The sequence below is a fragment of the Adiantum capillus-veneris genome, chromosome 1, assembly GCF_014529385.1.
Source record: "Adiantum capillus-veneris isolate H3 chromosome 1, ASM1452938v2, whole genome shotgun sequence".
Taxonomy (NCBI): domain Eukaryota; kingdom Viridiplantae; phylum Streptophyta; class Polypodiopsida; order Polypodiales; family Pteridaceae; genus Adiantum; species Adiantum capillus-veneris.
In genome coordinates, this window is record NC_140931.1 from 119,077,646 (window position 1) to 119,092,895 (window position 15,250).

A 15,250-nucleotide genomic window follows, 5' to 3' on the forward strand; every position below is an offset into this window, starting at 1 on the left:
GCGGGAAGGTGAGATCTGCGAGGTTTGGGGGTTGCGGTACGGAGTCTGATTGCTGAAAACTGAAAACACCAATGCACTAGATGGTTCTGTCGTCGAGAATCTGCAAAACGCTGATGGTAATCTGTAATTGCAAAAACGCTGGGCTGATCTGCTGGAAACTGCTAACGCCAGGCTGATCTGCAATCTGCAAAACGTTGGGGCTGATCTTGATGAAAAAACGCTAGCTAAGTTGCTGCAGAAAACGCTAGGGCTATCTGCTGCAAAAACGCTAGGTGGTCTGGTTGGTTGAAAAATGCTAGGTTGTCCTGCCTGGGGTCTTGCTGAGAAGATGCACTGTCAAGACAGTGGGTCTCTGCTGTCTCTTTTGCTAGAAAGTGATAGCGCTACTTTTCTTATATATTTCCTTAGCCAAATTGCCCTCCCTAGTTTCCCAACAAAGTCACTTAATAATAATAAGTGAAAAATGGCTAAAATAGGAAAAATGGGTTCTATGCACTGTAAAATGCTCCTAATGGGTACCAACTGTAATCTGATGATTATGTTGTGTGCAACCAGAGGAAATGCAACTACTCTAAGTGTCTGGACATCCACGGTCTGCGAACAAACTCACAAAGATGCCAGAACACTTCCTAAGCTGAACTGAACCCTAGTCATGAAGTAGCTTGCCCACATGCACATAGGGTTAGATGTGCACGTGACATCCCCTCCTTTTTAAAGTGAGGTACTGGTACCGAAGTGTATGGTGTCGAGGCCCGAGGGAGATCACCAACAATGACTAAAATCTTGGGAAGGACTCTTCGCCGGCCCACTCTGATGCGTGGGTCGTGCGATACTTGAACTTCATAAAGGCCTGCAATGCTTGCATCTTTGGACCGTGCCGAAAGCAACAAATTCATGTGGTTGCGTCACTGTTGCAACTTCGGCTATGGTCGTGCGTCTACCTTCTTTAAGAATCTCCAAGGAGGAAAATTCTTGAAACCACTTCCAACACAAAAACATGAACATACCCATTCCATTTAAAGTGACTGGAAACATTCTAGTCTTCTATAAAGACCAAATGCAAATCATCATCATCATCATTGTGAATAATCACATCTTTATCCTGCAAATCATCATCATTGTGAATAATCACATCTTTATCATGCAAAACATATGTGTCGTTCTTTGGAGAAGACAAGACTGAGAGAGTCTCCTTCTCTTGATTTTTTTCAATCTTCGCCTGCACATTAGAAATGAGAGATGAAGAATGAACCACTTCCTCCCCACGAATGACAATGGGAGAGTCACTTTTGGCATTGAAAGTGAAAGTATTGGCTGCCCAAACAATGAGAGGGTTATGCTCACGAAACCGTCGAATGCCTAAAAGCATATCACATCCTGAAAGAGGAGATACTACAAATTTTCTGCGGAAGGACACTTGTTGAACAGTGAACAACACATCAAGGCACTCTTGCGTGATGAGAGAGTCCATACCGGGAGCGAAGCCCGACACCTCGAAAGGAGATGTCTTGCTAACCGCCAAGCGGGCTCTTTCGACAAGAGAGTCACTAATCACATCATGCATACTGCCTGGATCAAACAATATGACAACGCTGACCCTTCACATGACCATAACACTTAATGAGAGACTCATCAATGGGAGGATCATGAGAAACTTGGGACACACACTAGAGTTCTCATTTATGGCATTAACAAAGGATGTGGGTTCTGTGGGTTCTTTAGATTCGTTAGATTCAATCTTAGGACATGTTAGATTCAACCAACATCGACCTTCCTCCTAAAATTCTCTATGCTGCTTTTTCATCTGGAGTGAGCTTGGGTTTAGCAATTGTGTTAGCTTTACCCTTAGATTCATTGTGTGAGTTCTTTTCTGAGAGACTAGATGAAGATTGGTTAGAAGAGTTACCATTCTTATCATTCTTACCGTTCTGAGGGTTGTGAGAAGTCTGAGAGGTACTTTGAGAAGCTTTGTTCTCCTTAGGCTTTCCCTTATTGTGCTTCATCTCTTGTGCGAGAGCAATCGCTACCGCCTTGTTGAGATCGATTGGATCGACTACCTCGATATCATACTTGATATACTCGTCCAATCCATAAAGGAATGCCTTCTTGCGCTCATCATCCGATTTGCGTAATTGGGTGCCGAGCTGCAAAACACGATTAGAGAAAAACATGACTGGCATACCATTTTGCTTGAGGCTGCACCAATCGTCCTTCAACCGTGCAAGGTATTGGGGTGGCATAAACCGCACCTTGAGCTTGTCCTGGAAGTTGGCCCAATTGAAAGAAAGAGGCGCGCCTTTATCAGCTTCCTCTAGGTGCGCGGCCAACTGTGTCTCTTGCCATGCGTGGTACCAATTAATGGCATCACCGGCAAGGTACATGGCTGTCGTCAAAACCTTGCTATTCCCTATCTTCTCAGTTGCCGCAAAATAAGCATTAAATTGATGCAACCAAGAATGAATAACACTAGCATCCATCTTACCGTCATACTTACTGAACGTGATCTTCTCTGTGATGGGGTTGTTGGAGTTTGAGTCTCTGCTACTTGATGAACTACCAACATCTTTGACCGGCTTGGATTTCGAGGTGAGTACCTGTAGGATCAACTCTTGCATGCGTTGGTCTCTTTGCGCCTCACGCTCTAACTCCAAGGCCGCTCGTCTATCTTCGGCCGCCAAGCGCTCACGCTCCAAGGCTAACCGTCTTTCTTCGCGCTCGCGATCCAATTCTGCCTTTCTGTCTTTGGCCGCCAAGCGCGCTTGCTCGCGCTCAGGCTCTAAGGCTGCCGTTCTTTCTTCGTACTCGCGATCCAAGGCCGCGTGTTGCGTTCTTGTCGTCATCATGTCCATCATCGTCTTGACCAAAGCCTCCATAGGATTTGGTGCTATCCTTGGCGTAGATGGGGAAGGGGGAGGGTCGGAAAAACCTTCTGGTGGGGAAAATTCAGTGCAAATGATCACAAACAAAGTGGATAAACACTGCGAATGAAGGTGCTGAGACTGAGAGATAGAGAGAGAAGAATACGACACCAGAAAGTTGTCAAATCCTCCTCCAAGGGCCCCACTCTCTATGGCGAGAGAGGTCTATGCTATTGATTGCACAATCCTCGTACAATGATCTAAATGCAATGGACTTGCCGACGATGTCGACGACGACGACGACGACGAGACGAGCTGAAAACTAAAAACGCTAGGGACTGAAATCTACAAATCTTGTATCTGCTGAATTTTGACTCTATGTCGGTGATGACGGCGATGATGACGATGCGACGACGATGCGTTGAAAACGCAGATGCTGAAATCTGTGAATAGCGGGCTGAATTTGCAAACTCTGGCTGAACTGACCGTGCGGCGAGGATTTGTTGCGGGAAGGTGAGATCTGCGAGGTTTGGGGGTTGCGGTGCGGAGGCTGATTGCTGAAAACTGAAAACACTGATGCACTAGATGGTTTTGTTGCCGGGAATCTGCAAAACGCTGATTGTAATCTGCAATTGCAAAAACGCTGGTCTGATCTCCTGGAACCTGCTAACGCCAGGATGATCTACAATCTGCAAAATGTTGGGGCTGATCTTGATGAAAAAACGCTAGCTAAGTTGCTGTAGAAAACGCTAGGGCCATCTGTTGCAAAAATGCTAGTTGGTCTGGTTGGCTGAAAAACGCTAGGTTGTCCTGCCTGGGGTCTTGCTGAGAAGGTGCACTGTCAGACATTGGGTCTCTGTTGCCTCTTTTGCCAGTTTCCTTAGCCAAATTGCCCTACCCAGTTTCCCAATAGAGTCACTTATTAATAATAAGTGAAAAATGGCTAAAATAGGGAAAATGGGTTCTATGCACTGTAGAATTCTCCTGATGGGTAATGACTGTAATCTGATGATCATGCTGTGTGCAACCAATGGAAATGCAACTAGTCTAAGTGCCTGGACATGCACGGCCTGCAAACAGACTCACAAAGGTGCCAGAACACTTCCTAAGCTGAACTGAACCCTAGTCATGAAGTAGCTTGTCCACATGCACATAGGGTTAGATGTGCACGTGACACTGTTTTCTTATATATTTCCTTAGTCAATTTGCCCTACCCAGTTTCCCAACAAAGTCACTTAATAATAATAAGTGAAAAATGGCTAAAAGAGGGAAAATGGGTTCTATGCACTGTAAAATGCTCCTGCTGGGTATTGACTGTAATGTGATAATCATGCTGTGTGTAACCAGTGGAAATGCAACTACTCTAAGTGCCTGTACATGCACGGCTTGCAAACAGACTCACAAAGGTGTCCGAACACTTCCTAAGCTGAACTGAACCCTAGTCATGAAGTAGCTTGTCCACATGTACATAGGGTTAGATGTGCACGTGACACTGCATGATATGTTTCCCATTTGATCAAAATTGGGTTTTCGTGACAAGGTAGGGAAAGAGTTTGTGGCAAGAATAGAAAGTTGCAGACATAGGTGGAATCTCTTTTGCAGCAAACCATGTTTGCCAATGAGTAACATTTCAGGTAAAGGGGATGCCTTGGCCACTCTTTTTGTTATTGATTCTGCTTCCCTAGGTCATTAAAGACCCCATAGGATTTATTGCTGAGGGGCTACATATTAACTGTGTTGAGGACACGTTTTCCCCTGTGCATACTTGCACTTGTGCATGCTTCATGGGAAGTGTCACAAGACGCGCACTACGTGCCAATAGAAAAGAACAGACTGAACAAACTTTTAGCACTTCGATAACAAGTAAACTGAGAGAGAGAGAGAGAGAGAGAGAGAGAGAGAGAGAGAGAGAGAGAGACGACACGCGACATGTAGTGACGGAATTCCACCCTAGAGAGTATTGGCCCCAAACCTTGGCGCCCCTTTCAGTATTTCTTTATATTGCATCAACATTGTACAAGCCGGTACTCCAGACTCTGCACCTTCTCCAAGAAGCATGCCAAAGAATGAGCCCATGGCCTCATATTTAAAGGCCCTAAGCCCCAAAAGCAGTTTACATGAAAAGCCTTCAAACTCAAAAGCTTCTGGTCCAAAAGCAATGCCAAAAAGCTGCTAGTGTAAATCACGGAATTTCGTACAATTGCCAGCGCAAAACGCGGAAATCCGTACAGCCTGCCACGTCAGCACTGTCAGCGTGATTTCCGGTAACTACCACGTCAGCAGCTGCGGGTCCTGCTTTATTTTAATCCTTTATGTCACTTGGGGCCCCATCGGACGGGGTCCCCATAAGTTGGTAGGTCTTCTTTTTCTGTTACTTGTTCTTCTTAGGATTTAGGCCCCTCGGCCGACATCTGCAAGTTGGCTCCATTCTTCAAGGCTTTGACACGTCAGCAATTTGTGACAGGAAGACTTTGCAACAAGGCTTTTGGTCTCGTCATTTCTCAGTAGCATTGAGGATGGGGGGATAATTTGTGTATGCTGAGTGCTCTGAGAGGGATTTTTGAGCATTCACACTACACATTGACCATTCGGTTCAAGTAGTTGCACCAGTCATTGACTAAGATTGTATGCTCAAGATTGGTTTAGATTCAAAAGATTTCATAAAATAGGTTTTTTGTTAACTTTTAAATGGAATTAGGCAGCTCGATTTCTTAATGGATATTGTATAAGTTGTGTTGTAAACATGTAAGTAGTTCCCTTTTGACATTAAGGTTTTAGCCTTCTGCAATTTAGTGTTATTTTGCAAACGTCAATTCAAATGTTGCTCTCTCTTCTTATAGGATACCTAAATTCTCACAATTTTTCTGATAGGTTGTGTCTTGTTTTCATTGACCAGATTGAGGTTAGGTCACTTGAGGATGTTGTTACTTTGTTAATGCTTGGTGATTGCAATCGTCAATGTGCTTTCACTAAATTGGTAAAACTCATCTCAGTTTCAATTTGTATAATGATGTTTAAAAATAGACAAAACATCCTCACATAGTTCCTTGAATCTGTGATGTTTCACCTGGAGTGATAATACCCATGGCCCTTAAAGGAGTGAATTTATCAATGATTGCATGATAAACATCTGTGGAATCAAAGGTGCTAACGTGTCATTTGGATGTGAAAAGTTTTTACCTTTTTTAACGTGTATGGTAGTCTGCTGTCTCTGCCTGTGGCTCTCTCCCATAGTAATAATGAATACGGTAGACTGCTACTGTAATGTTGGGGAGGTCGTGGTAATGGGAAATGATATGATGTGTCGTCAACAGAGGATATGTCACTTGAGTGCTTGACTGTATTAGGATAATGTACAAAACCCCTTGTACAAGCATGATGTTATAGGTATCATCAAATTCATGCATTGTTGAACTATGCATCTGAGAACATAAACTGTGGACCTCTGCAGCCTGCTTTGAGGAATATTTGGTATAGGAGTTACATGGTTTTTAGGATACGGCTAGGAGCTTGGGAGGATGGTGATCGCTGGATGATACCCTGAGCATCAATATGTGACTAGAATTTGCCCTTTGACAGTTCAAGAGACACATTAGCATAAATTGCATTTGCCTGTTCACACATGATCAGAGAAAGAGCTTTTATTGACTGGCAGATGTTGGCACAAACTTGGAAAACAAATGATACACGCACTGTGAGGTAAACATGCCTGCCCATGGGTGATGTCAATTCTTTCAGGAAATTGTATGCTCATCTTACTGGCATTGTGGACGGTTAAGACGATTCATTAAACTAGTCTGGTTTAGTGAGAACAGGTTTACTTCAATTCAACTGTTTGTGATATTAGGTAGTGAGCAACCTTTATCTTAATTGACTATTTGTGAGCTTAGATGTTTTGTGCAAATAACATAATTAGGCTTGGTATTCTTCGAAAGAAATGACATTTTGCATGTCATACTCATCCTTATTTCAAATTCCCAATGATTAAAGTTTTTGAATGAGTCTTTGATCTTGCTATACATTGCCTGCAGAATGCACATTCATCACGCAGCCATGCTATTGTCATTATAACAGTGGAGAAAAAGACAGTTCACTCACTGGACACAAGAAACTGTGCTGACCGACGGCGAACATCAAAAGGGTAAGGAAAGGATAAGCTAAAAATTGTAGCTCCATAGATCATGCAACTTATAGTTTGAAATTTTACATCAAGGATTTTGGTAGGGAAGCTTTTTCTGGTCGATCTTGCTGGTTCTGAGCGCTTAAAGAAGAGTGGTAATTTCATTTTGTAATTTCTCCTGTTTGATTTTGATGTCTGCTGTTAGCACTTGTAAAATACCAATCAACATGTCCAAAACACTATGCAGGATCAGAGGGTTTGCGTGCGACGGAGGCCATGAGTGTCAACATGTCCCTTACTGCACTCGGTATATTTTGTAACTCTCTTCTCTCTTCTCTTCCTTGGAGAAAAGTTTCAAAAGGTTCCTGCTTTCTACAGGAAAGTGTATCAGTGCACGTGCGGATCCCACGGTTACTCATGTTCCATTTCGTGACTCAAAACTAACACGCCTTTTGCAGGAGTCCTTGGGAGGTATGTGTAGTTTACAATTTTCTATTATGGCAATGGATCAGCTATAAACTCTGTTTCAAACGAATGTATATTGCAATTGATTGCTTGTGAGAAACATAAGCTGAAACCACATAGTGATTCTTACCAGAATTATTAAGTTCTATGACAATTTCAAAGTAGAATAACTGGTGCAAATTAATCAACAGAATGATCATCATGGAAAAAGAAATTCAAAGATTCACACTAAGTTTAGGGCGGGATTTCATAAGGCCATTCGCCTCTCAAAAGGAACTTGGGTTATACCTCCAACTGGAGAAATTATATGTACATGTTGAAGACTTACGTGATGTGCACTAGGTTGCAAGGCTGAGAACTTCGCAAATAACAGATTAATTTCCAAAAAAGTCATTGCTGAGAACCAATCTGGGGTCTAACTCTCAAGGACTCAAGGCTTTGAAAGCCAAGAGTATCCAAGGAGAGTAGATAATAAGAGGCAAGCTAATCACAGAAGCATGATGCTATCGGTCGGCGGATTTTTTTTCTCCACCTAGTATGGTAGATATGACATTATTACTCAAGCAATTCCAACATGTGGAGAGAGCTTTGAACGTGCTCCATGTGGAGGAAACCAGAGAGTGAGATGGAGCATTTTTTATGCCTAGAATGGCTGGAAAGCTTGGCTCATTTGGAAATTGTGGTGCCTTTTTTAATGGGACTGAAATGGGTGATTGGGGCTCAACCATACTGTTTCCCACCTTATCGCTACTTCTAGGCCATGTTCCCCTGCACAAAATTTGTCTATTTTGAGGTTATCCCTAGGTTTGTACAAAAGCATGTCAAAAATCCTTACAATATTCTTTAGCATAGTTTGATTGTTTGAAAAGGCGCCTGGCTCTTCCATTGACTATCTTTGCTGTTCTCTCTAGCTTCACAACTCCAATGGTAGCATTAATACATACTTTCTCTCTAGCTTAGAGAGAGAGATCACATTTTATGTATCAAACTTGCATTTTGACCACACAGAAACAATTTTGTGAGATCAAAAGAGTTTGATGCTAGACTCAATTTTCGCTCGTCAAAATCAAATTCTGATGCCATAATCAAATTCTAGAGGTCCTTGTGGTGTGCTTGAAGATAGGGCTGCTACAATCAATTTTCTCATAGTGGCCATGCTGTGCTTCAAGGGGGTGTCAAGGTGAGAAACCACCCCTCAGGGGTCTCCCTCTCCCCATTGGGAGGGTTAAAAGACCAGCCTTGGTTGCCTCTGACTCTATTACTGCCCTGAGGTAGATAGACGGAGTGAAAGACCAAAAATGCAGGCCCTAGAGAGAAATGAAATGTTACATTGAACGTCTTCAAAAGGCCAAAATGACCTATGACATATCAAAAGCTACATTCCAATAGAATCTGATACTCTCTTTGGAAAGCTATGAAAATAGAAAATGGAAAGAAAGTCTAAAATCTAGGTCTATCATACATTGATTGGTAGGTGGGTGTCACGGGGACAGGCACCACGTGCCAACGGAAAAGAACAGATTGAACAAATTTTTAGCACTACAATAACAACTGAACTGAAAGAAATAGACGACATACAAGACGGGGAGTGGTGGAGTTCCACCCCAAGAGAGCATTGGCCCCGAAGGCTGGCGTCCCTTTCGGTATTTCTTTATACTGCTTGAACTCGGTACAACGCCGGTACTCCAGACTTTGCACGTTCTCCAAGAAGCATGCCAGAGACTGAGCCCTCTACACATATTTAAAGGCCCTTGGCCTATGAAAAGCAGTTACATGAAAAGCATCAAACTCAAAAGCAGCTAGACCCAAAAGCTGATGTAAAAAGCTGCTAGCGCAAATTACAGAAATTCGTACAGTGCCACGTCAGCACCTGTCAGCGCAAATCGTAGAAATTTGTACAGTGCCACGTTAGCACCTGCCAGTGCGAAATCTGAGCGTCCACACAGTCGCCACGTCAGCATGTTAGCGAAAAATGCGGGATTCTGTACAACTTTGCCACATCATCAGTCTTTACGCAATTTTGTGTGGAACTTCTTTTGTTGCTTCTGCTTCTTCTACTTCTTCTTCTAGGGTTTAGGCCCCTCGGCCCGGATATGCAAGTCGGCTTTGTTCTTGAGTGGCTTGACACGTCAGCAGTTTGTGACAGTGGGAGGGGTAATAGAGTAAACATGGTGAACAGGGTAGGGGAGATGAGAGCTAGAGACTATCATATACATTAATACATCAATACTTGGGAGGAATGGGGGAATAGGGGGTAGAGGCTCAAGGTGTACAACAGCTCATCTTAAGAGATCAAGCATTGATCTCTGTCGTAGGGTGTCAATGTCCTCCATGTTGAGAAGCTTGATAGGTTGTGCTCGATGTCGATCAATGATGATCTTGATCTGCCTATGTATGCGTCTCCGGTGATGTGAGGATCCTCGTAGCTTGGGGCATCTAGCTCGTCCTAGCTGGACGGCTCTATCAAGTGATGTCCCTTGTCTAGTAGGTAGTGTCTCTTCTCTGTCGTGCTGTTGCTGAGCAGGGGCTCTGAAGAAATTCATGATCTATCTCTGTATAGACCCTCTCTCAGTGGGGTGTCCACCTGTGAGAGGAGTCTCTCTGAATCTGCCTATCTCTAAGAGCCTAGAGGTATAGCCGTAGACATCTTTGGTCACAATACTCCATGACCTTGGCCAATGGTCCAAAGCTCTCTCTGAATAGGCAGTGGAAGCGTCCTCTAATCTCATAGGCGGTACATCGACATATGTAGTGCTCCTCTAACTCTAGCTCATGCTGGCATACCCAACAAATCATCTCCTTTGGTGGTATTCTCCTATATTTGCCTGTCTCTATCTCGAGTTGGTGTGAAAAAGTGCGGTTTTGGCTAATGACTCATCTCAGGCCATGTGATAGGTGTGTGCCCATGTAGCTAGGTTGTACTATGGAACCATCATCTATAGTATGAAGAAAATGTTTCTGGTTGAAAGCCATCTTCGTCCCTAGCACCTCCAGGGCTCTGGCCATGTCCTCCTAGCGTCCCCAGCTGGATAAGGTCTTGTCTAATGACTAGTAATCTCTTGATGTGTTAGGATGCATCTAGAGAGAATTGAAAGAGGGGTATTCTGTCTATGCTGAACCCATGAAGCTCAAACCATGATGTCATCTGTGCCAACATGGTGTCTTCCTCCATGGTAGGCTGCATAGAAGACCCAAGAGCAAGTTAGGCATATCTAGAGAGAGAGAGAGAGAAATGAAATGAAATGTTATATTAACGTCTTCAAAAGGCTAGAGTGACCTATGAGACCAAACTGATACAAAAGTGGTCAGTCTGTTACAATGTCTGAAAAGTGTGAAAATGTGAAAATAAATGCGAAAAACTAAACACAAAGTATTAGATAAACTTCTTAGGAGCATTCTGGGTGTCTGGCTAGAATGCTTCTGTTGTAGTCTCCTCCGGTGAAGTGTGCTTCTGCATCTCAGTCGTGGTCGTCTCGATTTCCTAAGCTCAATCTCCCTGTCAATGATGGTGCCTTTGGTATGAATGTGGGTACTCCTTTGTGCTCGCTGCTGGCCTCTCACTTCTCCTTCCATTCCTGCTTCTCTCGATCCGAAGAAATCTGTGATCTGCCTCTGAGGCTGTAGTGCCCTTTGTCTTCTCATTAGATTATCCCTGTGCCAATGTAGTTTCAGTAGGTACAGGCCTAAGCACCTTTGATCTTGGTATTGCATGACTCTATCTAGAGGTCCAAAGCCTTCTTTAAATAGGCAATGGAAACGCCCACGTATCTCATAGTATACGGTGCAGTGGCATATGTAGTGTAATTCTGTCTCCGGCTCCATTTCACATAACTTGAAAATTCTGCTCTCAGGTGGGATTCCCCTAAATCTGCCAAATTCAATTTCCAACTGGTGTGAGGATGTACGAATCTGACCAATAGCACATCTCAAACCATGAGACAGGTGGGTATCCATGTAGCTCGGGCGAATCACAAAGCCATCTTCAGATAGCTGTAGGAAGTTTTCTTTGTAGTCGGCCATCTTCGTGCCCAATTCTTGTGTAGGGTCTACCCATGACCTCTTAGTGTCCAACTGTATAAGATCCTGGTGGATGATTTTATTAATCTCCATTCGTGTGATTGCCAGTGATGGAGCCTCAAGAGAGTATTGGAAGGGGGGTAATCTTTCCATACTGAACCCGTGTCTCTGAAACCACGAGGACAGTTGCGCATACCAGCATGATGTATCTCCTTTCATTGCTAACTGTCGAGAGGATTCGAGGGCCAATCTAGTATATCGGCAATTATTTGTATCCCATAAACCATGTATAAAGGACACTGATCTGGTAAGAGCTTCAATTTCTATTGGAGGGGCAGCTAGTTCCGCTCGGGTAATCGCGTGTGGTACGGAGGCCTTGGCTCTAATCATTCGGGAAATCATAGATACCAAAGGTCTCTCCATTGACTTCCAATTATCCTGATCCACAGATGGTCCCCAAATCTGGACCCCATAAAGCATAGCCGAAGCCACCACAGTATCAAAGAGCCAAAGTTTTGTTCGTGGTTCCTGAAACTGCACTTGCGAACACATCCTCTCCAACCCTCCCAAGGCCGCAGAGGCTCTGGACAATTTAGCATCTATTGCTTTCTTAAGAGTAAACTTCGGTCCTGTAAATACCACACCAAGGTATGTGTATGCATCTGTGTACTCTACTGTATCTTGGCCATATGCAAATGTAGGTGCCGATGTCCTAACCCACTGCGGCGTGGTGTAAAACACCATAACTTTGGTTTTACCCAAATTACCGATAGTCCGCTGTCCTCCGTGAATTTTTGTAATGCATCTAATTGCCTCTGCATTCCATCTGGTGATTCTGCTATCAATACAATATCATCTGCATACAACAACAAAGGGATCCATGACCCTGCAAGTTGAGCACCTCTGTCACCCTTTCTATCAATGTAATCTGATACCTCATCTATATACATACCAAATAAAGTAGGGGACAATGGGCATCCCTGCTGTACTCCAACGGTGGAATGAACAATGTCGGAATCCCCTTCTAGAGTACGTACATAACCAGTTACTGACCCGTATAAGGCCATGATCCCCCAGATCCCCCAGATAATCTCTTTGGGGACCCCTAACTCTTGCATTCTGCGCAGCAATCTCGCCCTTGGTACTGTATCAAAAGCTTTCCAAAAATCCACAAAGCAACAATACATCCTTCTCCCGCTTGCTCTTCCTTCCTCAATAATGGCTCTGAGCGTAAGAATGTGATCTAAAGTGGAATAACCCCTCCTGAATCCATCTTGTCCTGTTGCCCTTATGTCCTCATTCTCTACCCATCTACTCAATTTTTGTTCCAGAATGGATGCGTACAGTCGGGTCAATGTGTGACCCACCATAATGGTACGGTAGTTCCCGGGTATCATAGGATCCCCTGACTTGAAAATAGGTACGATAGTAGATAATTTCCAAGATTCAGGTAATCCTTCACACATGACCCGATTAAACAGACGAGCAAGGACTTCTGAAAGTAGATCCCTTGCATGGATCAGATGTTCTGCTACTAAACCCTCATGATCAAATGCTCTTCTTGTCTTCATCTTATCAATGGCTTTTTCCACCATTTCCGCAATAAAGAAAGTACTAGTAGCAGGGCATGGCTCTAGCGGATCTGGTAATGGAGGCTATCCAAATACCGTATATAATGATGTTACATATTGACCCCATATCTCAGGAGAAGTAATTGTCGGAGGTGATGAGTGCTCGTGAAATAAACGCCAGGCCTCATGTGAGTCTTGACTCAAGAAGAGCTGATATAAATCCTTCTCCAGTTTGGCTAAAAATGCCCTTTTCTTGCGACGTACTATACGCCGAAGAGCAATCCGAGACTGCTTATATGTGATGATCCCAAGTGTAAGCTCTTTCTGGACCTGGGTTCTCGTCTCTCTGCATTCCTCGTCGTACCAACTGTTTTGAGGCATGTTCCCAGATCCTCTCTTCTGATCAGGCTGAGTATGTGGGTATGCCTCTTGTGCTGCTCCATGTAGTATCTCTGTTGGCTGAGAAGTATTCTCCTCTACAGTATATACTGGCTCGGCTGCCCACATCCTATTTTTATATATATATATATATATATATATATATATATATATATATATATATATAGAGAGAGAGAGAGAGAGAGAGAGAGAGAGAGAGAGAGAGAGAGAGAGAGAGAGAGAGAGAGAGAGAGAGAGAGAACTGCTCTGTGTGCATCTTGCTCAGACAGGGCTGCCCCTTGTAGTCGTGCACAAATGGGGGTGTGCTTGTAATGGGATGGCACCACGTGCCAATGGAAAAGAACAGACCGAACATGCTTTAGACGCTTCAACAATTGAACTTAAAGAGAGACATTTCAAAGTTCACACGAGACACAGAGTGACGTAGTTCCATCCCCAGAGTGCAATGGCCCCAAATTGTGGCCCCGCTTTCGGTATTTCTTTATATTGCTTCAACGAGGTACAACACTGGCGGCTGGTTAGGGTATAAAAAAGTGTAGAGATTATGGTGGATAAATGAGTAAAGCATTCATGGGGTGTGTGTGTGTGTGTGTGTGATAAAGTAGAGACAACAACACAATGTAGACTTTTTTTTTTTTTGGGCAAGAAAAGAGATCCTTCCATTAGCTCATGAGAACTGCCCGAAGGCTACAAACCACCTCTACGAGAGAGGTCTACAACTGAAAAATGGGGAGACTTTCCTAGTGAGAAAAAATATGTACAATGAAGGCTAAATTACGAGATGGGAGGAGGAAAAAGCCACGTTGGTGGCTTGTAGTGCCATCTAGGCACACCCTGAACCATGGTGAAGAAAAGCCTTGGGCGCCATAGTCGCAAGAAAGCTTCTTGCCACTCCCTCATGCGGTCAGAACTATCCGGAAGTCTTCAAGCCAACCCCTGAGAGTGTGTATCAGCTCCTGAGGTCCCGAATAGTCTCTGCCGGTGGAATAGGTTGAGCCTCAAAGATGCGGAGGCAACAGGCTTGCCAAATGAACTAGAGTGTTAGGCCGGAAATGAGCTCCCAACACCACTCTCTGTCAGTGCACCACTCCTGATGGATGAGCTCTGTGCCAAGCTACGGTGTAGGTTGACCCTCCTGGATCACGATCAGCCAGCTGGTGGAAGCGAGCTCAAAGTGGAGTGCTGGGCCTGTGAGAGTGGACCAAGCTGTAACACCCCAAGTGTACTGCCGGGCTGTAGAGAGGGCTGCCATCAGTTGGAGAACTTGAAGCCAAACCTCCTGTGCCATGGGGCAGTCCCACAAACAATGTCGCTGACTCTCCACAGGGTGGCCTTAGGCTGCACATGCTGCCGAGAAATCGTTGTGTACCAACCAACTCCCAATTGCTGTAGCTCTGTGCACTACCATCCACTGAAAAACAGTCACTCTCCTCGGCTGCCTGCTCCCAAAAAACTGACAGGAACTCAGCCGTGAGACCCTCCTCCTGCTAGTGAAGTGCAGCAGCTGGGCGAGCCTCTCTCTGTGCTGTTAGTATGTGCCCCCCCAAATGAACCGTGTATTGGAAAAAGGGAGTCCTTGGGTGGTTGATTGAAGAGAAAGGATCCTGCCAGAACCACTCACTTGGGTCCCACTGTACTCGTGCTAGAGGGCGGCTCTCCCACGCCCAAAGCCGCCAGTGACCTGACTCAAGATCTGTTGGGTCAGGATCGATGACACAAGTCCTCCCACAGATGCCCACAACTCTAATCCTCTGAAAACAACACTCTGCAACCTGTGGCGCCTCTATTGAGACACTGTGAAGCCGGCCCTCCCTTTGAAT

At 44.4% G+C, this 15,250-nt stretch overlaps 1 protein-coding gene across 4 annotated transcripts in view; it reads left to right on the forward strand.

Moving 5' to 3' along the window:
- LOC147465429 (uncharacterized) overlaps positions 1-15,250 on the forward strand; it is a 74,190-nt gene that overhangs the window by 3,203 nt on the left and 55,737 nt on the right. For 3 of the 4 annotated variants that reach the window (XM_086520040.1, XM_086520031.1, XM_086520056.1), the window contains 5 exons: positions 5,755-5,835; positions 6,890-6,999; positions 7,072-7,133; positions 7,226-7,285; positions 7,357-7,449. In XM_086520040.1, coding sequence (XP_086376166.1) covers positions 5,755-5,835; positions 6,890-6,999; positions 7,072-7,133; positions 7,226-7,285; positions 7,357-7,449 — 406 coding nt within the window. The remainder of the gene's footprint in view (positions 1-5,754; positions 5,836-6,889; positions 7,000-7,071; positions 7,134-7,225; positions 7,286-7,356; positions 7,450-15,250) is intronic. The other variant, XM_086520049.1, reaches the window with a different exon arrangement.